General features: G+C 59.9%; 2 protein-coding genes across 2 annotated transcripts; one reads left to right on the forward strand and one right to left on the reverse strand.

Annotated features, from left to right (window-relative positions):
* The first annotated feature begins 490 nt into the window (after nucleotides 1-490).
* TMEM208 (transmembrane protein 208) lies at nucleotides 491-6,777 on the forward strand. Its single transcript, XM_068166609.1, has 6 exons — nucleotides 491-557; nucleotides 648-743; nucleotides 1,164-1,223; nucleotides 1,374-1,510; nucleotides 4,322-4,406; nucleotides 6,366-6,777. The coding sequence occupies exons 1-6, from the start codon at nucleotides 552-554 to the stop codon at nucleotides 6,504-6,506; spliced, it is 525 nt and encodes a 174-aa protein (XP_068022710.1). The 5' UTR covers nucleotides 491-551; the 3' UTR covers nucleotides 6,507-6,777.
* A 645-nt stretch (nucleotides 6,778-7,422) lies between these two features.
* Nucleotides 7,423-22,779, reverse strand: MATCAP1 (microtubule associated tyrosine carboxypeptidase 1). The gene is made up of 6 exons (XM_068166521.1): nucleotides 22,313-22,779; nucleotides 17,788-17,931; nucleotides 11,663-11,795; nucleotides 10,815-11,120; nucleotides 9,550-9,647; nucleotides 7,423-8,203 (listed from the first exon to the last, which is right to left on the reverse strand). The coding sequence occupies exons 1-6, from the start codon at nucleotides 22,730-22,732 to the stop codon at nucleotides 8,039-8,041; spliced, it is 1,266 nt and encodes a 421-aa protein (XP_068022622.1). The 5' UTR covers nucleotides 22,733-22,779; the 3' UTR covers nucleotides 7,423-8,038.
* Between the last annotated feature and the right edge of the window lie 53 nt (nucleotides 22,780-22,832).

The following is a 22,832-nucleotide window of genomic DNA, read 5'->3' on the forward strand; positions in this document are numbered from 1 at the left end:
TCCACCCCTCGCATACTGTGGTTTGAGGATTCCACCGAGGCAGCAGCACCGTGGCCCATGTGGTCCTGCCTCTGCAGGACCCTGTCAGGGGGGGCAGGCTGCTGCGGGTCTGTGCCTCCTAAGAGCCAAGGGGAGGTGATGAAGGGATATGAGGTGGGAAGGGCTGGCACTGGCACCCCAAGCCCCTGCACTGCACTGCGGGGTAAAGGGGAAGGCTCTGCGTCCTCTGGGGCTGGGAGGGATGAGTGAGAGTCCTGCGGGCACCGGAGAGAACCCAGAGGGCTTCCAGAGTGAGGAGCGGGGGAGCGCCAGGGAAGAAGGAAGACCGGGACCCTCAGGCCAGGACGGGGACCGCTAGGGCGCTGAGAGCGCTCAGGGCTGGGCCAGGGAGGGCAGGGGCAGCCCCACGCCCGGAACCTCCGTTCCGCGGCCTGAGCGGGGCTCGGGCCGGCAAGCACCGGGCGCCGCTTCCGCCGGCTGGCGGCAGGGAATCACTTCCGCGGCGGCGCTTCCGCGGCCAGCAGCGCGGCCGGGGCGGAGCCGGGGCGGCCATGGCGGTGAGTGGCGGCCGCGGCTGGGGGGCGCCGGGGCTGGGGGCCGCGTGGCGGGCCGGGCCGGGCGGCTGACCTCCTCTCTTGGCTCTGCAGCCCAAGGGGAAAGCAGGCACCAAGGGCAAGAAGCAGATCTTCGAGGAGAACCGCGAGACGCTGCGCTTCTACCTCCGCATCATCCTGGGGGCCTCCGTGAGTGCGGGCGGGGAGCGCCCCGGCAGCGCCCCAGCGGGGTGCGGGGAGGGCCCCGGCAGCGCCCCAGCGGGGGGCGGGGCCGCACCGGGCCGACAGCCGTGCCGTGCCGTGCTGTGCCGTGACAGCCGTGCCGTGCCGTGCTGTGCCGTGCTGTGCTGGCCGTGCCGTGCCAGCCGTGCCGTGCCATGCCATGCTGTGCCGTGCTATGTCAGCCGTGCCATGCTGTGCCGTGCTGTGCCGGCCGTGCTCTGTCATCCCATGCTGTGCCAGCCGTGCCAGCCGTGCCGTGCCGTGCCGTGCCATGCCATGCTGTGCCGTGCTATGTCAGCCGTGCCGTGCTGTGCCGTGCCGTGCCGTGCCAGCCGTGCTCTGTCATCCCATGCTGTGCCAGCCGTGCCAGCCGTGCTCTCTCCGCAGGCCGTGTATGCCCTGGTGAACCTGGTGATCTTCTACCCCGCTGCCTCCGCCTGGACATGGGTGAGCGCCAGGCCCGCTGTGGGCAGGGCTCTGTCTCGGCCCGGCCGAAAGCCGGGTCCTGTACCGGCAGGTCCGTGCCCGGCAGGTCCGTGCCGGCAGGTCCGTGCCCGCGGCGGTGCTGCCGGCTGACGGCCGTGTCCCTCCCTGCAGCTGGCGTTCGCCTTCAGCTCGGTGGTGTATGGCACCAGCTACCGGTCGATGAACTCGATGGCCAAGCCGTCCTTCACGGACGACGGCGGTCTTGCCGACGGGGGAATCGACCTCAACATGGAGCAGGGGATGGCAGAGTGAGTGTCCTCACCCACACGAGCCCAGGTGAGCAGGACCTGCTGCCTGAGCCTGCCCACAGAGCCAGGGCAGCCTTCCAGGCCTTGGAGCTGGAGGCCTGTTGCTGCTTTTCCCAGGAAAATACCTGCTCTGTCCTCAGCTGAGCACTTGGTGTTGGGCACAAGCCACCATGTGGGCAGTCAGCCTGGAACTGGGGCTGATGAGATTGAGAGCAGCCTGCAGAGAAGGACTTGGGGGTGCTGAGGGGTGAGAAGCTGGACAGGAGCCAGCAATGGCCACTGGCAGTACAGAAGACCAAGGGCAGCCTGGGCTGCATCCAAAGTATTGTGGCCAGAGATGGAGAGAGGGGATCCTGCCCCTCTGCTCTGGGGAGACCTCACTGCAGTGCTGGGTTCAGCTGTGGGGCTCCGAGCACAAGAGAGACCTGGACCTGCTTGAGTGTGACCAGAGGAGGCCACCAGGGCTGGTGCACCTCTGCTATGGGGACAGGCTGTTTGGGCTGTTCAGCCTGGAGAAGAGAAGGCCCTGGGGACACCTTACAGCTGTATTTCAATGTCTGTAGGAGGTCTCTGGGAACGCTGGGGAGGGACTGCTCAGAAGGGGCTGTGGGGATAGGCCGAGGGGCAATGGTTTGAAACTGGAGCAGGGCAGAATTAGGTTGGACATCAGGAGAAAGTTCTGCACAATGAGGGTGGGGAGACACTGACCAGGCTCCCCAGGGAGGCTGTGGCTGCCCCCTCCCTGGAGGTATTCAAGGCCAGGCTGGATGAGGGCTTGAGCAACCTGTGCTGGTGGGAGGTGTCCCTGCCCATGGGAGAGGCTTGGCACTGGATGGTCTTCAAGCACCCTTCCAACCCAACCCGACCCATTCTGTGACCCTATGAACCCTGCTGACTGCAGGAGCTTTGTGAGGCACCGAGGGAGCCCTGAGAGCTGCCTCTGCCTGAGTGTGAGGGAGCTGTCAGGGCAGGAGCTAGCACAGGGCCCCCTCGCCTCTTGCAAAAGGCTCTGGTCACAGCTGTGGTGTGTCCCCTGGTGCTCTGAGGCTTTGCTGCCTGAGCAGCGTGGCTTGGGCTGAGCTTTATGACACACATCAATTGCTGCCTGTCCAAGGTGCAAACCACAGCAGAGGCAGAGCTGTGAAATAGAAAGCTGTCCAGCTGAGGTTTCCACCACACCCTGTGCAGAGCCCTTGGCCACAGGAGTGCAGATCTCCTGAATCTCACCCTGTGGGCAGGGGAACACGAAGCTTTAAGTGAATCTCAGAGCTCCTCTGCTGGGTGAAGCTCTAAATCACCACTCTGAGGATCAGGGAACCTCTCCAGGCTTGAGGTTGTTTCAGACCTCAGCAGATGTTTTCCTGCCTCAGGGCTGAGCAGCTGCAGCTGACTGACAGCAGCTTTCTGGGAGCTGCTTCCAGAACGCTGTGGATCTGCCAGCATCCCCCTGTGCTGTCTGTCACAGCTGCTGTGTGCTGTGGGTCTGGGGAGGGCTGGGTGCCGGTCTCTGGGACAGGTGGGTTCAGTGGGAGCTCTGCCATCACCTCTCTGTGTCCTTGGGTGATGTTGAGACCTCATTGCTCTCTGCAGCTCCCTGAAAGGAGGTTGGAGTGAGGTGGGAGTCAGTCTGTTCTCCGTAGGAGAGCAAATGGCCTGGAATTGTGCCAGGGGAGGCTTAGGTTGGAGATGAGGGAAAATTTCTTTGCTGCAAGAATGGTCAGGGATTGGCACAGGCTGCCCAGGGAGGTGGTGGAGTACCTGTCCCTGGAGATGTTCCAGAACTGTGTGGCCAAGGCACCTGGGGACATGGTTTGGTGGCCATGGTGGGATTGGGTTGCTGTTGGACTGGATCTTAGAGGGCTTCTCCAGCCCAAACAACTCTGTGAGATTTCTGGACCTCAGAATCTATCATGGAGCTGCTGCTGGACTCTGCAGGCTCTCCAGTCGATGGTGGTGTCCCAGCTCAAACCACTTGTTGCTGGTGGCTGCCAGACAGTACCATTACCTCTTGGGTGAGTGGAAAGCAGATGGAGAGTGGAGGTTCTGCCCCTCTGCTCTGGTGAGACCTCAGCTCTAGGGTCCTGAGCAGCAGGAGGACGTGGGCTTGCTGGAGAGGGTTCAGAGGAGGGCCTCAGAGATGGCTAGAAGGCAGCTGCTCCCTCCAGCAGATGCTGGTGACCTAATAGAAATGAAGGGCCTGGTGTTTTTCTAGCCCATCACAGCACTCCCCTGTTGAAGACCTGGCAGCCCCTTTACCTCTCGGGGTGCCAGCTGCCCCTCAGGGTGGTGGCCAAGGTGTGGGCAGCTTGTCCCTGTCCATGGCTGCTCTCAGCTCTGCCTCACGAGTGGGATAAGCAGGAGGGGAGCGGCAGCTGTCTGTGGCCTCGGCTTGGCCTGCAGGTGACAGTGTGGTTGTTCTGGTGGCACCCCAGCCCTGCGGTGACCCCGAGTGTGCCTGCCAGCCTGTGAAGTGGCAGAGGGCAGGCTGGTGCCCCCCTCTAGCACAGCAGCCTCCTTCATGCCATACCATGCCATGTGATGTGCCAAGGCTGTGTGGCAGGCTGTGAGGGGTGGCTTTGCTGCTGGGGTCCGCAGCTGTCCCAGGGCCCCTCTGTAAAGGGAGCTCAGCTCTGCAGCTCCTCAGAGGGCTTTGTTGGTTTTGTTCATTGCTCTGATTCTTGGTGGCACTGTGGCTGCAGGCACAGCCTGTGGGCTCGCTCCCTGAGGTGGCACAGGTGAGCAGCATGGGCAGAGGAGCCGGTGAGGGTGGCAGGGGCCACAGGAGGTGAATATTTTGCTTTGCTTCCTCAGGCACCTCAAGGATGTGATCCTGCTGACAGCCATAGTCCAGGTGCTGAGCTGCTTCTCACTCTACGTCTGGTACTTCTGGCTCTTGGTAAGGCCCTGAGCTGCTCCTTCTTTCTCTCCTTCCCTGCCTCCAGGGACATCCCTGAGCCATCTCGTGGTTGTGGCCTGCTTCAGGCCAAATCTACTTGGGAGCTTTTTGGTCTCCCTGTCAAACCTTGCTCCAAAGGAGGGAAGTGCTGATCCCTTTGGGTCAACCATGCAAAGACTGGGCTGGCCTTGGCCTTTCTCTCTGGTCCTGTGAAAGGGCAGTGAGGAACAGGAGGCAGCTCAGAGTCGCCCTTGTGCCCATGGCCCGTTTGTGGCCGTGGTGCTGCTTGCTGGTTTGCTGTCACTGACCAGCACAGGCCGAGGCTGGCAGCTGCTGGACGCTGGGACACCAAATGCTGCAGGCTTTGTTTCCCCTGTGACACAGCAGACTCCTGAGACTTTTGTTGTGTGTCCTTGCAGAAGGACAAAACCTGCCAGCTAGCTGAAAACTGCCCCAGCTGCCTTCAGGGCATCCCACAGAGGTGCCCAAGGCCCACATGGGAGCACAGGGACCGGTCTGGTGCCAGTCTTCACCCATGGGCCCCTCTCTTACTGGCCTGGCAGGGCCAGCCCAGGCTCTGCCTGTCCTCCAGAAACCATCTGGAGCTCTTCTCAAAGCAAAGCCATCTGGGTGTGCTTTCTGCAGGAGAGAGGCAGAAGATCTGGAAGTGGGAGCCCGCTGGGTAATTCAGCCCTGCTGCCAGGAGCTCTAGCTGTGAAGCTGAGCATCTGTGAAGGGGTGCAGGGCCCCACCCCACGGAGCAGGGCATTTGTTCTGCACTCCTGCCACTGCCTTTGCTTTCCCTGTGTCCTGGGATGGCCCTGAGGCTGTGCCACTGGTGTGTGTGCCCAGGTGCCCCGAGGCTGTGCCACTGGTGTGTGTGCCCAGGTGCCCTGATGCTGTGCCACTTGTGTGCCCAGGTGCCCTGAGGCTGTGCAACTGTGTGTGCCCAGGTGCCCTGAGGCTGTGCCACTGGTGTGTGTGCCCAGGTGCCCTGATGCTGTGCCACTTGTGTGCCCATGGTGCCCTGAGGCTGTGCAACTGGTGAGTGTGTGTGCCCAGGGTGCCCTGATGCTGTGCCACTGGTGTGTGTGCCCAGGGTGCCCTGATGCTGTGCCACTTGTGTGTGTGCCCATGGTGCCCTGATGCTGTGCCACTTGTGTGCCCAGGTGCCCCGAGGCTGTGCCACTGGTGTGTGTGCCCAGGTGCCCTGAGGCTGTGCAACTGGTGTGTGTGCCCAGGTGCCCCGAGGCTGTGCCACTGGTGTATGTGCCCAGGTGCCCTGAGGCTGTGCCACTGGTGTGTGTGCCCAGGTACCCTGATGCCACTTGTGTGCCCAGGTGCCCTGAGGCTGTGCCACTTGTGTGCCCAGGTGCCCCAAGGCTGTGCAACTGGTGTGTGTGCCCAGGGTGCCCTGAGGCTGTGCCACTTGTGTGCCCAGGGTGCCCTGAGGCTGTGCCACTGTGTGTGTGTGCCTAGGGTGCCCCGAGGCTGTGCCACTGGTGTGTGTGCCCATGGTGCCCTGATGCTGTGCCACTTGTGTGCCCAGGGTGCCCCGAGGCTGTGCCACTGGTGTATGTGCCCAGGTGCCCTGAGGCTGTGCCACTGGTGTGTGTGCCCAGGTACCCTGATGCCACTTGTGTGCCCAGGTGCCCTGAGGCTGTGCCACTTGTGTGCCCAGGTGCCCCAAGGCTGTGCAACTGGTGTGTGTGCCCAGGGTGCCCTGAGGCTGTGCCACTTGTGTGCCCAGGGTGCCCTGAGGCTGTGCCACTGTGTGTGTGTGCCTAGGGTGCTCCGAGGCTGTGCCACTGGTGTGTGTGCCCATGGTGCCCTGATGCTGTGCCACTTGTGTGCCCAGGGTGCCCTGAGGCTGTGCAACTGGTGTGTGTGCCCAGGGTGCCCTGAGGCTGTGCCACTTGTGCGCCCAGGTGGCCTGAGGCTGTGCCTGGTGCCTTGCAGGCTCCAGGCCGTGCGCTGTACCTGCTGTGGGTGAACATCCTGGGGCCCTGGCTGGCAGCTGAGTCTCCCTCCCCGGCCGCAGCGGATGCCAGCGAGAAGAGGCAGCGGCGCCAGGAGCGGCGGCAGATGAAGCGCTTCTAGGCAGCACAGGGAGCCTGCTGCACCACCTCCATGCTGCTCTGCCCTCGGGGTGCCAGGCCCAGCGCCTGGCAGGAGCTGTGCTGCCCTCTCTCACTGCTGCCCTTCCCCTAGAAAGGCTGCAAGAGACTTGCTTGGGTCTTGGTGCCAGCTGAGGCCCTGCTCCATGGCACGAGGGGGTGCTGCTGGTGTGCAGAAACCTTCTAGCAGCAGCTGTGGCACAGCTGGGGGTGGCAGGGGGGGAGGAACCAGAGCATTAAAGAGCAGAGTGCAACTGAGTGTGCCAGCAGCATGCTTGGGGGGAGGGCAGCTGCTAAAAGTCAGTTGTGGAATCCCAGACTGGTTGGGAAGGGACCTGGCAAGGCCACCCAGTCCAGCCCCTGCAGCCACCAGGGACATCTGCACCTACAGCAGCCCCACACAACCTGCCCTGCAATGGTGCCAGCCATGGGGCCTCTCCCACCTCTTTGGGCAGCCTGGGCCAGGCTGGATGAGGCCTTGAGCAGGGTGGTGGAAAGTGATGAACTTGAAAGCCCCTTCCAGCCCAACCTATTGTGGGATTTGGGACTGAGCCTGGACCCTCTGGAACCACAAACTGCCTCAAAGGCTGCAGCTGCAAGCAGCCAGAGCTAAGCCTGTGTTGGCTTTGTGCTGGTTTTCTTCTTTCAAGCAGCTGTCCCAGGGGTGGCCCAGAATGGCTGCAGACACTGTGAGTGACCAGGACCAGTTCAGGCCACCTTCTGCTTCTGCCTGCTGTGACTGATTAATGTTGGCACTGCCCAGGGTTGTTTTTACACCCCATAGTGACCTCCTTCCTGCTCCTGCCACACCAGCTTGGGCCCCTGCAGCTCTGCCTGCACCAGTCAGACAGTGCCAGGCTGGCTTTTGATGTCCTCTCCAAGCTCTGGGCCAGGCCAGCTTGCCATGACATCAGCTTTTATTACACTTTGTTCCAGGGTGCACTCAGGCTCCATCCCCACCCCGAGTGCTCAGAGCCAGGCTGAGGGGCTGGGGCGCAGAACGATCATGGGGAGGGGGAGAGCAGAGACCGGGGGTTCAGATCCTTCCTGCTGCTGGGGGGAGCATGAGGGAAAGGTTAGGGAGTGGGAAACAGGGTGGGGGTGAGGGGTGGGCCAGCTCTTGTTCTCTGCCAGGCAAAGCCCAGAGCCCCCAGCCCTGGCTGCTGGCCCAGAGCAGGTGCCCTCACTGCTGGGAGTGCCCTGGTACCCCAAGAACATTCCCCCCCAAGCACAGCCACCTAGAACAGCCTTGTACCCATCAGGGGACCAGGAGGTCAGCCCAGCTCTGCCCTTGTTCCCCCTGGACCCTCTTCTGCTGCTCCTCAGAGCCACGTGGAGCAGCTCAGCTGTCCCCAAAGCTGGGGGGGGGTCACATCAAGACGAGCACCCTGCCCCCCCCCCAGCACCACATGCACAGCAGCTGCCTGGGAGCCCAGGCCCTGCCCACTCCTCCAGGCTCCACCCTGGTAAGCATCCAGCACCAGGTGGGGCCTCAGGGCAGTGGGAGGCTGTGGCTCAGTCGGGCAGCAGCTGCTCCAGCTCCTCCTCATCGAGGCCGTTGGTGGCCAGGATGTGGTCCAGCTGCTTCATGTAGCGCTGCAGGTCCTGCATGAAGTGGGGGATCCTGGCCTTCTCCAGCACGCCAAACTCCTTCAGCCGGTTCACATCTTCATAGGAGACCTGGTGGGGAGCAAGGAGGTGGCTCAGAGCCTGCTGGGCTCCCCCTGCGGCCCATGGCTGCCCTCCTTCCTCTGAGGAGACAGTGGCAAAGCCATGTGGAGGGGGCTCAGAGGCACAGCTGGAGGCCTGTAGCTCCATGGTCCCCAGAGTCCAGGACATCTTCATCAGTGACCTGGCTGAAGGGGCAGAGTGGACCCTCGGACAGTTTGCTGATGGTACCAAACTGGGAGAAGTGGCTGAAAACCCCTCAGGCTGTGCTGCCACCCAGTGAGACCTGGGCAGGCTGAGAGCTGGGCAGAGGGAACCTCACAATGTTCAGCAAGAGGAAGTGTAGGGTCTTGCCCCTGGGGTGGAACAGCAGGACAGGTGAGGGGGAGACTGCTGGAGAGCAGCTCCACAGAGAAGGACCTGGGAGGGATGGGGAGAAAGTTTCCCATGAGCCAGCAGTGTGCCCTTGTGGGCAAGAAAGCCAATGGGGTCCTGGGGGGCATTCAGAAGAGTGTGGCCAGCAGGGCAAGGGAGGCTCTTCTGCCCTTCTACTCTGAACAGCTGGGGTGAAAAACCTGATGGTCCAGACCCAATCTGGAATGCTGATCAGGAGAGACAGGGAAAGAGTCCAGGGGAGGCTGCAAAGCTGCTGAGGAGCCTGAAGCTGATCTGTGAGGAGCAAAGGCTGAGAGCCTGGAGAAGAGCAGCCCCAAAGGGGATCTGAGCAATGCTCAGCAAGAGCTAAAGGAACTGTGAGGGCAAGGGCTGGGGCCAGACTGCTCAGTGGTGCCCAGGGACAGGCCAAGGGGCAGAGGGCACAAACTGGAACCCAGGAGGTTGCAGCTGAGCAGGAGGAGAAATTGTTTGGTGTGAGGGTGCTGGAGGTCTGGAGCAGGCTGTGCAGAGAGGTTGTGGAGTCTCCTTGTGTGGAGAGCTTCCAACCCTCCCTGGCCATTGTGCTCCTGGGCATGTTGCTGTGGGTGCCCTGCTTGAGCAGGGGCTCGGACTGTGTGAGCTCCAGAGGTCCCTTCCAATCCCTCCATACTGGGGTTTGGTCATTTTCTCTCCCTGTGAAGACAGGTGGTGAGGGGGCCAGCATGCATCCATGGCAGGTGGGCTGGCAGAACCTAACCACCTGCCTTGGAACCCTTCCCTGGACGTGTCCCATGGAGGAGCCCAGATTATCCCATCCCTCCCTGAGTCCTGCCCAGCACAGCCTTCCTCTGCTCCACCAAAACCCACACAGAGGAAAATGAAAAGTGCCCCCATCCAAGGGCTGACTCTGGGGAGGTGTGGGGCTGAGGAGCCTGTGGGAGCCCTGGAAGGGGACTCTGGCAGCAGCTGCCCCTTGCCGGTACCTTTCCAAGCGCAGCCAGCAGCGGGAAGTCGATGGTCTGCCGATGGCGCAGGATGTGCAGGATCCCATCCAGGTACACCTGGTCCTTGCTGAAACAGCCTGGAAGAGCAGGAGAGGCTGGGAAGCAGGAGCCTGGTGCTCCATCACTCTCTGCTCACCCAAACATTTGACCACAGCTAGCTGGAGTGATGGCACTGAGCTCTACAGCCCCCTGACAGCAGGCTGGAGCCAGGTGGGGTTGGTGTCTCCTCACATGCAGCAAGTGCCAGGATGACAGGAAATGGTCTCAAGCTGTGCCAGGGAAGGTTCAGTTGGACATCAGGAAAAATTGTTCCCAGGCACCGTCGCAGGCTGCCCAGGGAGGTGATGGAGTCCCCATCCCTGGAGGGATTTAAAAGCTGCCTGGATGTGATGCTGAGGGAGGTGGCTCAGTGGTGCTGGCTCAGCAGCAGTGGTGGTAGTGTGAGCTCTGGCCAGGACTGCTGGATCCCAAAGGATGAGCTCTGGGGAGCAGCACTGGGGAGCATGGAAGCAGCTGGGGGCACTGAGCACCCCAAACCTCTCACTGGGACGCTTTCAGCTTTCCTCCCACAGGACTTCTTTAATGGTCACCCACTGCAAGGACCTAAATGCAGCCCCAGGTTTGGTCTTCTTATGGCTCCTGCCTCCCTGTGAGCTTGTGTGAGTCACTCCCATCAGAACACAACCCCTTATCACAGATTCACAGAACACATCCAATTGGAAGAGCTTCAAGCTCATCCAGTCCAACCTTTGACCCAGTTTAGGATCAACACCAAACCATGTCCCTAAGCCCCAGCTCCACAGCTGCTGGAACACCCCCAGGGATGGTGACTGCAGCACTGCCCTGGGCAGCCTCTTCCAGTGCCTGAGATCCCTTCCTGTGAAAAAAAAATCTCCTGAATGCAGCCTGAGCCTCCCTGGGGGCAGTTTGGAACCATCTCCTCTGCTCCTGTCCCTTGCCACCAAGGAGCAGAGGCTGCCCCCTGCTCACTCCAACCTCCCTGCAGGGAGCTGTGGAGAGCCATGAGGGGCTCCTCAGGACCCATCCCCACCCCCCCGAGCAGTCCCAGAGCAGCTGTGCTGGGGGAGGGTGCAAAGCCTCACAGCCGCGGAGCCTACGCCCCTCGGACCGCGGCGCCGGCGGCAGCGCCAGGCTGGGGCAAAGGCCAGCAGGGGCGGCGGCGCCCGAGCCGCCCAGCAGCCGCCCCCGGGGCTCCCTTCCCAAAGGCCCTGCCGCGGCCGTACCTGGGCGGGAGGTGTCCGTCTGTCCGCGCTTGGCCCGCACGCAGTACTCCCAGCGCACGGCGGCGTCCTGCACGAACTGCTCGAGGTCGCGGAAGAGGGCGGAGAAGGAGAGGCGCCCGGCGCGCTCCGCCGTGATGTACAGCAGCGCTGCGCGCCACAGGAAGGGCTGCCTGCGGAACAGGACGCTGTGCAGGCTGGCCAGGCCCTCCTCCGTGGGGTTCGCCGGCTTCAGCCTGTACTGCTTGCGGCCTTCCGAGCTGCGCCAGGGCTGCCGGGTGTTGTTCACCCCCCGGATGTAGTGAGTGCCTGCGCAGGGGGCAGGGCGGTGAGCGCCGTCGGACGCCGCCGCCAAAACCCTCGACCCGCAGCACACCCCCGCCCCGAGTCCTGGGGTTGAGGGTCTGCACCCCCGAATGCCAGCTCCAACCCACTATGAGAATGGCAAAGCTCTGGAATGGATTGGCCAGAGATGTGTTCCAGGCCAGGTTGGATGGAGCCTTGAGCAACCTGGGCTGGTGAGAGGTGTCAGTGCCCATGGCAGGGGGCTTAGATTACATGATCTCTAAGGTCTCTTCGAGCCTAAGCTGCTCTCTGATTCCATGAGATGCTGCCAGGAGCCAGCTGCTTGCTCTGGTGTGTAGGGCAGGCTCAGGCACATGGGTGCCCAGCACCCTGCACAGAGAAAGACCTGAGTGGCCTCAGCCCCTTCTGAAACCCACCCAGCAGCACTCCTCCTGGACGCCTCCTTAGAAGACCACCAAGGTGGGCATCCTATCCCCACCACCCTGGTGTCACCCAGAGGCAGCTCAGAGCACCACCCCCTGCTCTCTCCACCCCTCCTTGCTGACCTATCTCGTGGCGCAGCATCCCCTCCAGCCAGTGCTGCCGGGCTCCTGCCAGGTTGATGGCCAGCGTTGGGCGACTGTCCTCAACCATCATCACTGCTTGGGACAGAAGGTCATCCGTGAGCTGCACCACCACCTGCAGAGCAAGAAGAAGAAAGAAGCAACCACCATCAGCACTGCCATGAGAGGAGCTGCTCAGCGAGGTTCCTGGCTCTAAGCAGAGGCCGAGATGGTGGTGGATGGTCAGAAAAAGCCACGAGCGCTGTGGGTGGCACCCTTGTTGCTGCTGCCCTATCACAGCCTTGTGCTGCAGCTCCCAAAAGAAACCACAGACAGCAGGAGCTGGCAAGGAGGACACTGAGGGAGTGCTGAGAGGAAGAGTGTGTCACATGGTGGAGAAAATAACTCCTTCTGTTACTTCACAGCCAGCAAAATGAGGGGGCAGCTCCTGGGCAATCTCCTTCAGCATCCCTCTGGCTCCAGCACCCTTTAGTCCCCACCCTGCAGCTTGTTCCCATGAGCTCCCCATAACTTTATAGCCACAGATGATGAGCATCCTCTGGAGACCTGCCTGGTCCCACTCCTGCATGCCCCTAGCATGGGGTGGTGCAGTAAACCTGGTCACCAGAACATCCCAACCCTGCTCCAAACAACCAGCAGTGCCCAGTTTGTTGTGAGCACAACCCCTGGAACCCCCTGCAGTGAAGAGTCCCTCAGGGAAGCAAGGCTCTGGTTGCATTTCCCTGGGCTCTGCTGCAGCTTCTCCCTTTGGAGGCTGCAGGACATGAGCAGTGGGGATGGATTCACAGCAGCCCACCCTGGCAGCAGGGACAGGCAACGCTTGTGCAGGTCTGAAGCTCTTTGGGGACACCTGCTAAGGCAAGAGCCAGAGGCATGGCAGCTGCTCTGTGGTAACAGGAGTTAACATGTTGGCCAAGCAGCACCTTCTGACTATCCAGCTTCAGAGCTGCATTGTCATTGAAGGGGACAGTCCTGGAGCTCTCAGGTTCTGTTCACTTTCTTTCTCAGTGCTCTGGATGAGGGGATCAAGACACCCCCAGGAAGTTCACACCAAACTGCATGGCAGCATTGATCTGCTTGAGGGCAGGGAGGCTCTGCAGAGGGACCTGGCCAGGCTGGATCCATGGTGGAGGCCAATGGGATGAGATTCAGTGAGGCCAAGTGCTGGGTCCTGCACTTGGGTCATAACACCACCATGAAGGCTCCAGGCCGGGGGCAGAATGACTGGGAAGTGTCCAGCAGAAAAGGACCTGGTGGTGCTGGTTGGCAGCAGCTGAAGATGAGCCAGGGTGTGCCCAGGTGGGCAAAAAGGCCACCAGCATCCTGGCCTGGATCAGCAATGGTGTGGGCAGCAGGCACAGGGCAGGGATTGCACCCCTGTACTGGTGAGGCCACAGCTCAAATCCTAGGTTCAGTTTTGGGCTCCTCACTCCAAGGACATTGAGGAGCTGGAGCAGGTCCAGAGAAGGTCAAGAAGCTGGTGAAGGGCCTTGAACAGAAGTTGTGGGGAGCAGCTGAGGGACCTGGGGCTGTTCATCCTGGAGTAGGCTGAGGGGAGACCTCACTGCTCTCTACAACTCCCTGAGAGGAGGTTGGATTTTCCTCACATGGATCAAATGACAGGATGAGAGGAAACAACCTCAAACTGTGCCAGGGGAGGTTCAGGCTGGACATTGGGAAAAATTTCTTCCCAGCAAGGGTTGTCAGGCACTGTCCCTGGCTGCCCAGGGAGGTGGTGCAGTCTTCATGCCTGGAGAGGTTTAAAAGCTGCCTGGATGTGGTGCTGAGGGAGGTGGCTCAGCAGTGGTGGTTCAGCAGCAGTGGTGGCAGTGTGAGCTCTGGGGGAGTGGTTGGACTTGGTGATCTCAAAGGTGTGTTCCAAAGTCAACAGCTCTGTGGTTCTATGATCCATAGTTCAGCTGTGGCAGCACTCAGAACCTTTGGGCACACCTCAGCTGGATCTCAGGATCTACACAGAGTTCGTACTGCAGGGCTTCCGCTTCCCACACCGAGATGGTGCAGAGGTCTCACTGCCCTCCCCTTCTTCTCTTGGGTAAAAGAAAGCAGAGGACACTGCTGGGGTTTGCTTCAGCCCAGGTTTATTGTTGTGTAAAGCTGCCCATAAAAGCCCCAAGTGAATCACCACAGCTCATGGACAGGGTGAAAGCCTTACCTGGGTTAAAATCTAGCAGCCTGAGAGGGTCCCTCTGCTGAGGAGCCTGACCAACTCACCTCTGACTTGTGTGCATCTCCTCCAGCTTTACTTCTGCTCCAGCAAGCAGGTCAAAACACATGAAGGTGGTTGTGGTCTTGCTGCCCTCTCCCATGGCCTACCAAGGACCTTGGTGACCTGGGACAAAGCAAAGCAAGGACCTGATCCAGACTGCCCCTGGTTTTATGCTCTGGGAAACTCCAGCGAGATCACCTCTGGTCATCTGAGCCCTCACCAGGGAGCTCTTGGCCAGGAGAAGACTCTCGGCAGCAGCAGCTTCTGCTCAGTTCCCTCTGGAGTAATGACAGGCAGGGAAGGTTACAGCTTCACTGCAAGCAGAAAGGAGGAGGCCCCAGGGAGCCAGGCTTTAGTGTGATTTCACCACTTCCCATCTCTTTGGCCAGCAAACTGTGATGGGGACACAGCCCTGACACCCAGCACGGTGACCCCAAGTGGCACTGGTGGACAGGCTGGAATCCTGGGATGCAGGAGAGGCAGGGGATGGAGCCTCAACCAGAAGAAAGAAGATGAGGAACACATCCCATGGTGGCAGCACTTTTCCTGCTCCCTTGAAGACGCTGCAGCCCAGAGCCTGTGGGTCCTGTGACAGCTTCTGGCCCCCAGGTCTTTGCAGATCTTCCAGGGAATGCTGGAGATGATGCATTCTGTCAGCTGGAGCTCCACAAGCAGGACACAGGAGGCTTGGTTGGCTGAGGGTGCTTTGCAAGGCTAGGTCCACATCTTGCCACCTTGCTTCATTATCCCTACATGGAAAAAAGAAACCCAGAGAGGTTGGAATTTGGGAACTGCTGCAGAAGGCTGAGCTCCTTCCCTAGGACAGATGCTCACCTATGTGTCTCCAGGCTCCTGAAGAAAGGTACCACCCCCTGAGCTCCTCCTCTCTGCTCTTCTTCATTTGTCAGCTGCTCATCCTTGGCCAGTCACACTGCTCCCGGCCACCATCCCCAGGTGACAGGGATTCAGCAGCCCCAGGACCTGCTGTGCTTGGCTCAGCCCAGCTGGTGCTCACTTGGCACCCCACCAACAGCTCAGGTTTCCCCACACAGCTCATCTCTGCCATGCTGGTGCCCTCCAGAGCTCCCTTCCCATTTGCACTGGCACCTTAATTCCCCTCCCTGAAGAAAATTCCTTTATGGAGTTGGCAAGCTGAGGCTGAGCAGGGAGGGAAGGGTGCAGCTGCCACAGCCTCTTTGTGTTCTGGGGAATCAAGGTGAACTCTAAGGAGAACCACCCCAGAGCCTTTGGAGGAAGAATTCTAATCAGAGGGAGCACTGTGGAGGCTTCTTCCCTCTCTGATGGTGCAGAAAGGATAAAGGCAGCTCAGAAGCAGCAACAATACCTCAGTCAGAGGAAGTGGGAATCATCTTTCCCTATCCAAGAGCTTGATGACATTAAGTGAAGCCCTCAGGAAGCAGACTGAGGATGAAGCAGCAGCAGCAGACAGTGCAACCTGCAGCATGAGCTCTAGGATGGTTCATGGCTCAGGGACATGAGCAGCAGGGGCTTCACCAGCAGGGACACCTCTTGACTTGGGGTGACACCTGGCTGGCAAGAAACCCCCATCCCTGCCCTGCAGATGGAGAGCCACCAAAGCTGGGCAGGGGAAGGAGGGATGGAAAACAATTGCTCCAAGGGTTGGGAAATGGAAATAGATACTGCTCAGGGGGGCTGAGGGCTTCTGCAGCCACAGGTACAGCTGGACAGTGTCCCTCTGAGAGCAAGCGGTATGGATGTGCCCAGGGACTGCCATGGCGAGAAGATGATGCCAGGCAGAACCCTGTGATGCCACTGCAGGTGTCACTCTGATGACCTTTGAGAGGCACAGGCCTGGTGTGGGTTACTCTCCCCCCTGTTTGCTGATGTGGTGACACAGTGTTGTGCTGTCCTGTTGAACAGAGGTGCCACCCGCTGCTGAGCCAAGCCAGCACCACAGCTTCACATCACAGAACTGGGAACCAAGGGAAGGCTGCTGATGGCCCCAGGGCAAAGGCTGCTGCCTCTTCCCAGCTCCCGAGTGCCACTTAGGACCTCATCAGAACTGAGCAGCTCAGACGCAGAGGGACACCACCAGTGGGATCCCACAAGATGCCAGCCAGACTGGTTAGGCTAAGGACATGTCCTGGGCCTGCCACGGAGCACTCACCAGCAGGGCCAGGGACTCCTCTGCCTCAGGCTTGGAGCTCGCTGACGTCCATAAGGAGACCTCTGAGCCCCAGCAACATCACCTTGGCCCTGAGCCAGAAGAAAAGCAGAATGACTTCAAGAGCTGCAGCTTGGATGCCAACAAAGAAGCTTCTGGAGAGGCAAAGTTACTCAGGCTCAGACACTCACCCAGGGGCAGGCTGCTGGCACCGCTGCAGGGCAGGGTCCTGCCTTCTGATCTGTGCTGTGGGCAAGGGGACCCTCCAAGCTCACCCGGCCCAGCCAGCGTCGGACCCGACCAAGCCATGGCCCTCAGCACTACACCTCTGTGCTTTTTAAACCCCTTCAGGGCTGGGCACTCAACCAGCACCCTGGGCTGCCTGCTGAAGTATTTCACATGAGTTATACTGTTTTGTAAAGTCACTGTTTGATACCAGAATCACAGAGCTGCACAAGTGCTGAATTTGGAAGAGACCTTGGAGATCATCAAGTTCAGCACTGCCCTAGAGCTCACACTGCCACCACTGCTGCTGAGCCACTGCCGCTGCACCACAGCCCACAGCACCACGTCCAGGCATGGGTTGATACAGGGCCAGAGGGAGGCCAATGTCTGAGGACACAGCTGGTCTGCTGCCCAGCCAGAGCTCAGCTGGGGGGTGACATGAAAGGGTTGAATGAGCTGAATTTCATCAGTTAATAAAAAAGAAGAGGCAGAGCCCAGCTGGCCAGTCACAAGGGGAGGTCTGCAGGTGAGCCTGGCCAGCTGCTGCTCGGACTGCTCCTGGGTGTTAAAGGCAAATGAATTACAGGAGATTTGCAGAGTTCCTAAAGAAGACCAAGGTGCCAACTCCACATCTCAGAGACATCCTTGGGGGGCATCACGGCAAACCAAAGAGGAGGAACCTCCCCTGGTCAGGTGGGACCTTGAGGAGCTGCTCTTTCCTGCTTTTGCAGGCAGGAAATGTGCTGGGTACCACCAAACAAGGTGATGCTTCAGAGCAAGGCTTGGGAGTAACCCTGCTTGGAGGTGAAAAATCAGAGCTAAGAAAAACAGCCTGTCCAAGAGGCAGTAGTGAGGAAGCCCCCACCATGGCCTTCTGCTTTGCAGCCAACAACCAAAGGCAGCCTCATGAGCCTCAAAAGTCAAAGCCAGGTCCAGAAATCCAAAACCCCCAGGACTATGGAAGCATTTTGTCCACCCCTTGCTAGCAGGAGAGGAAAAAAGTCCCTTAAGTGGAGCTGTGGGACATCCCATGTGGGATGTGGAGAAAGCAAAGAAGAGATGCTGAGCTTCTCCACCACATCCATACCACATGGCCATCGTTGTATCTCAACCATCAATTCCCAGCCCTGAACCCTGAGCCTGGGGGTTCAAAGCACCACAAGCCAGCAGGTTGCAGAGCACAGCAGGAAATCACTGCCCCCAGCTCTGCTTTTGGACAGCTGGGTGAAGGCAGCTGTTGGAGATGCCTCCTGCCCAGGGTAACTGCTGCCTTGTGCAGGCACCAAACTGCTCCCTGCATGGCCAGGGGGACAAGCAGCAGCTGCTCTCTCTGCCTCTCAGGGACTTGAAGGCACAGTGGGAACCCGGTGGGGAACCAGCAGCCACATCCTGCCCCGGGGCACAGTGAGGCAGAAGGGAAGGACACCACAGCTCAGAGCAGAGAGGTTCCTGCTGTGTGCCCAACCCTCAGCCCCAGGCTCAGCTGGCACTGCCTGGGCACAGGGTTACCTCTCCCAGGCAGCCTTCCTTCTGCAGGTACTTGCGGATGATGGACCAGATCTGGCACTTGCTCAGCAGCCTCCCACCCGTGGCCACTTCGAAGCTCTCGTAGGTGCCATACTTCTTCAGGACAGTCTGAATGATCCTGAGGGCCTGCAGTGTGCAGAAGGGAAGTGTCAGTGCCAAGGGCTGTCTGCTGCCAGCTGCAACCCCATCAGCACTGTGGACCCCATGGAGACAACCCCAGAGAACCAGCAGGATGGACCTCCAGGGAGCATCCAGTCCAACCCTCTGCTCCAGCGGGGCACCCACAGCAGCTTGCCCAGGAGCACAATGGCCAGAGGGGGTTGGAAGCTCTCCACACAAGGAGACTCTACAACCTCTCTGGGCAGCCTGCTTCAGGCCTCCAGCACCCTCACACCAAACAAGTTTCTCCTCCTCCTTCCCTTTGCCCTCACACAGGCTCTGGGCAGCAGCCCTGCAGAGGGCTCATCCCCTCCCTCATTCTTAAGGTCACCCAGGAGCAGGGGGTGGCTGCTCACCACCGGTGCCAGCACTCAAGAGCATCCAACATTCCATCAGAGGGGCTGTATGGTTGGTGCCTGGTGAGCAGCCTGCTCTGCCCCAGCAGAAGGTACTGCTTGGCCTTCCCTGGGCAGTGTTCCCACCACAGCTGGATCTCTTTCTCTAGGCACTTTGTGTCTTTCCAGGAAAGGTTGGGAGGAGCAGGGGGGTTGAGTTTTTTTGTTTTCTTTTTCACCTTGTTTGCTGTTCCAAACCATTCTGCAGCACCCTGAGGCACCTCCTGCTGACAGCAGCAGAAGAAGAAGAATTTCCTCCTCCCATCTCTGCTCAGCCAATTGCGATCTCCTCCCAGGAGACCTAAAGTTAAGCTTCCAGCCAAGAGAAACACAGCACAGCTGGTGCCCAGAATAAAGCCAGTAAAAGCTCAGGCTCTTCCCTGACCTCCAGCACATGTTCCAGACAGCAAAATTCCTCAGATACCACTTCCAGTGTCCCAAGAGCCTACTGAGCATCCCCAGGCAGCCCCAGCTATGATCCCACCATCTGCAGGGGCATAAATTGTTTGACTTGATGACCTTGATACACAGGACTTCAACTGAAGACCACCATGGCCATTAAGCCATGTCCTGATGATTTGACTCAGTCTTAGGAGTGTCTTCCAAGCAAAACTATTCTGTGATTCTATGACCTGAAAGTTCTTTTCCAACCAAAAAGTTCTGTGGCTCTCCAGCAAATCCTCCAGCCCCATTTCTGTGCTGGTGCTGCCCAAGTTGCAATCACAAAACAGGTGATATGTCTTGGTGGGGCTGGCAGAGCCAGGAGGATCTGGTGAGTTTATATCCATTTTCTATTAAAACATTAAAATCCCCCCCCAAGGATGTGCTCTCATCCAAGGGGGCTGGCTTAGCAAAATGCCTCCTTAGTTAAGCTCCCTGATTAATGCAGGGCTGAGACGAGACCAAAAGCAGCTTGGAGCAAGAGGGGAAGAAAAGGAAAGAAAAAAAAGCCTCCCAAAAGAGAGGAGCCTGGACAGGGGGTACTGCAGGGCACCAGCACAGCAACAAACCTGGCACGAATGCTGTGCCACCACACCACCACCACAGAACCAGGAGAGACACAGGGAGAAAAACTCAGCCCCTCCTGCAAAGGGCCTTAGGCTCTGGGTGACACCACACACACTGTTGACACCCACTGCCCCACAGCAATACCTCAGACACTTTGCAGGTGACACCAAACTGGGTGGCAGTGATGATCTGCCTGAGGGCAGGGAGACTCTGCAGAGGGACCTGGCCAGGCTGGATCCATGGCTGAGGCAAACAGGATGAGGTGCAACAAGGCCAAGGGCTGAGTGCTGCACTTGGGTTACAACAGGTAGGCTCCAGGCCTGGGGCAGAGTGGCTGGAAAGTACCCAGCAGAAAAGGCCCTGGGGGTGCTGGGTGGCAGCAGCTGAAGATGATCCAGGGTGTGCCCAGGTGGGCAAGAAGGCCACCAGCAGCCTGGCCTGGAGCAGCAATGGTGTGGGCAGCAGGAGCAGGGCAGGGATTGTCCCCCAGTATTGGGCACTAGGGAGGACACACCTTGAGCACTGGGTTCAGTTTTGGGCTCCTCATTCGCAGAAGGACACTGAGGGCTGGGGCAGGTCCAGAGAAAGGCAGCCAAGCTGGGCAAGGGGCTGGAGAAGAGGGCTGGGAAGGAGCAGCTGAGGGACCTGGGGGGGAAGAGTCAGGACTCAGAGAGAGCTAGAGGGAGGGAGACACACACCCGGCACCAGTCAGGTACCTGGCACAGGGTTAAGTTACCAGCAGCACAGAAGTCTCAGACCCTTTTCTGTCTTGTATGAGCAGCAGACACAGTGCTGTGTCCAGAGCCATGAAACCTTTCAGATTCACAGAATGGTTTGGGTTGGAAAGGACCTCAAAGACCATTGAGTTCCAACTCCCTGCCATGGGCAAGGACACCTCTCACCAGCCCAGGCTGCTCAAGGCCTCATCCAGCCTCGCCTTGAACACTTCCAGGGAGGAGGCAGCCACAGCCTCCCTGGGCAACCTGTGCCAGTGCCTCCTCACCCTCACTGCCAACAATTTCTTCCTCATCTCCAGTCTCAATCTCCCCTCTGCCAGATCAAAGCCATTGTCCCTCATCCTGGCACTCTCAGCCCTTGGCCAAAGTCCCTTCACCCCTGCTCTTCTAGAGCCCCTTCAGGTCCTGAAAGGCTGCTCTGAGGTCTCCCTGGAGCCTTCTCTTCTCCAGGCTCAAAAGCCCCAAGTCTCTCAGCCTGTCCCCACAGGGGAGGTTCTCCAGCTTCTGATCATCTGCTTCTTCTCCTGGGAGCCCCAGAGCTGGAGGCAGTGCTGCAGGTGGGGGCTGAGCAGAGCAGAGGGGCAGCCTCTCTGTGCTGCTGCTCTCCCTGCTCTGGATGCAGCTCAGCACACAGCTGCCTGCTGGCTGCCAGTGACCATTGCTGGCTCCTGAGGAGTTTCTCACCAACTTACACCCTCAAGGCCTTCTCCTGCAGGCTGCTCTCTAGCCACTCCTCACCCAGCCTGGATCTGTGCTTGGGATGGCCCCAACCCAACTGCAGGACCTGGCACTTGGCCTTGTTGAACTTTGTGAGGGTGTCGTGGGCCCAGCCTCTGCAGCCTGTCCAGGTCCATCTGGAGGGATCCCTTCCCCAAGTCACCATCCAAACCCCAATAATAATCAAACCAGACTTAATCCACAGACTAAGAACCATGTCCCATATAGTCACCCACACGCTCCTGCACCTCCCATGCTAATTCTACAGCAAGAGGTGCCAAGCAATAGCAGCAAGAGGTCCCTGCTGGAGCACCAGCTCACAGCCACCACCACCCATTCACAAGCAAGAACCAGCCTGATGACTTGGATGCTGGTGGCATCACCACCCGGCAGTGTGACCATCACTCACATCTACCATGGTACCATGGAGCAGGTAGAGTCCCAGCAGGCAGGCTCAGCAGAGTTTAAGCAGCAACAGTGTGTGTGTTGAGGACAGGGCAACAGTGATGTCTGGGGCAGTGGCCTGGTGTCTCAAGCAGGGAAGGAAAGCAGCCATGGGGTTTTCCATGGATCATGGACAAGCCTGACCACAGAGTGGTCCTGCCACAGAATCATTTTGGTTGGAAAAGACCTTTCAGATCATGGAGTCCAGCCCTTAACCCAGCACTGCCAGGGCACCACTAACCCATGGCCCTGAGCACCACATCTCCATGGCTTTAAAACCCCTCCAGGTATGGAGACTGCACCACTAATATGGGCAGCCTGGGCCAGGCCTGGACAACCCTTCTGGGGGAGGAAATTGTTCCTCATGTCCAACCTAAACCTCCCCTGGGGCAACTTGAGGTCATTTTCTCTTGTCCTGCCTCTTGTTCCCTGGTAGAAGAGACCAACCCCACCTGGCTCCAGTCTTCTCTCAGGGAGCTGTAGAGAGCAATGAGGGCTCCCTCAGCCTCCTCTTCTCCACACTAAATACCCCCAGGTCCCTCAGTTGCTCCTCCCCAGCCCTCTTCTCCAGACCCTTCCCAGCTTCATTGCCCTTCTCTGGACCTGCCCCAGCCCTCAATATCCTTCTGGGAATGAGGAGCCCAAAACTGAACCCAGTGCTCAAGGTGTGTCCTCCCCAGTGCTCAATACTGGGGCACAATCCCTGCCCTGCTCCTGCTGCCCACACCATTGCTGCTGGTGGCCTTCTTGCCCACCTGGGCACACCCTGGATCATCTTCAGCTGCTGCCACCCAGCACCCCCAGGGCCTTCTATGCTGGGCACCTCCCAGCCACTGTGCGCCTGCCTGGAGCGGTCCTGGGGTTGCTGTGACCCAAGGGCAGGACACGGCAGGATGCAAACATCCCAGCACACCAAACTGGTCTCACCGTCCTACGCCAGGACCGACACCTTCGCACCTAGATGAGGAGGGAGTGAGCCAAGCAGCCCTCCCCGGCCTGCATCCTCCGGCGGGGGGTTCACCGCCCACTGCCCGCCCCCCGCCTCACCTGAGTCACGAAGCGATCGGAGGCGGACCCGTACTTGTCCAGCACAGCGGCAGGCAGCGGCTCCGCGTACTCGAACTGCGGGTCGTAGGCGAAGCTGGCGCGGAAGAACCGCTCCCGTTCCGCCTCCACATTGCGGGGCCGCAGCGCCACGAGCAGGCAGGGGCTGCTCCGCCGCCCCCCGCCACCGCCCTCCTCCGCACCCTGCCCCCGGGCGATGTGAGGCAAGGAAGCGGCGGCCCGCAGCCTTCCCCGGCCCCCCGCGCTTGCGCTTTCGCTCCGCCGCAGCCCGGAACCGGTTTCGGACAAGCGACGAGATCCCCGCGGGCAGCGAGCCGGCGGTGCCGGGCAGGAGCAGAGCGGCGGAGCGGCGCTGGACTCCGGCCGTCCTTCGCCCGCCGCTCGCCCCGGCTCCTGCACCATGGCCTCCAGAGCGGCCGCGACCCCGGCGCCGGTGCCGGGCTCGTGCCGGCGCCACCACCCCCAGCACGCGCCACCGCCCTACCAATCCGCGCCGCCGCTC

The sequence above is a fragment of the Melanerpes formicivorus genome, unplaced genomic scaffold, assembly GCF_026170545.1.
Source record: "Melanerpes formicivorus ecotype bairdi unplaced genomic scaffold, bMelFor1.0.p_v2 SCAF_102, whole genome shotgun sequence".
NCBI classification, from domain to species: domain Eukaryota; kingdom Metazoa; phylum Chordata; class Aves; order Piciformes; family Picidae; genus Melanerpes; species Melanerpes formicivorus.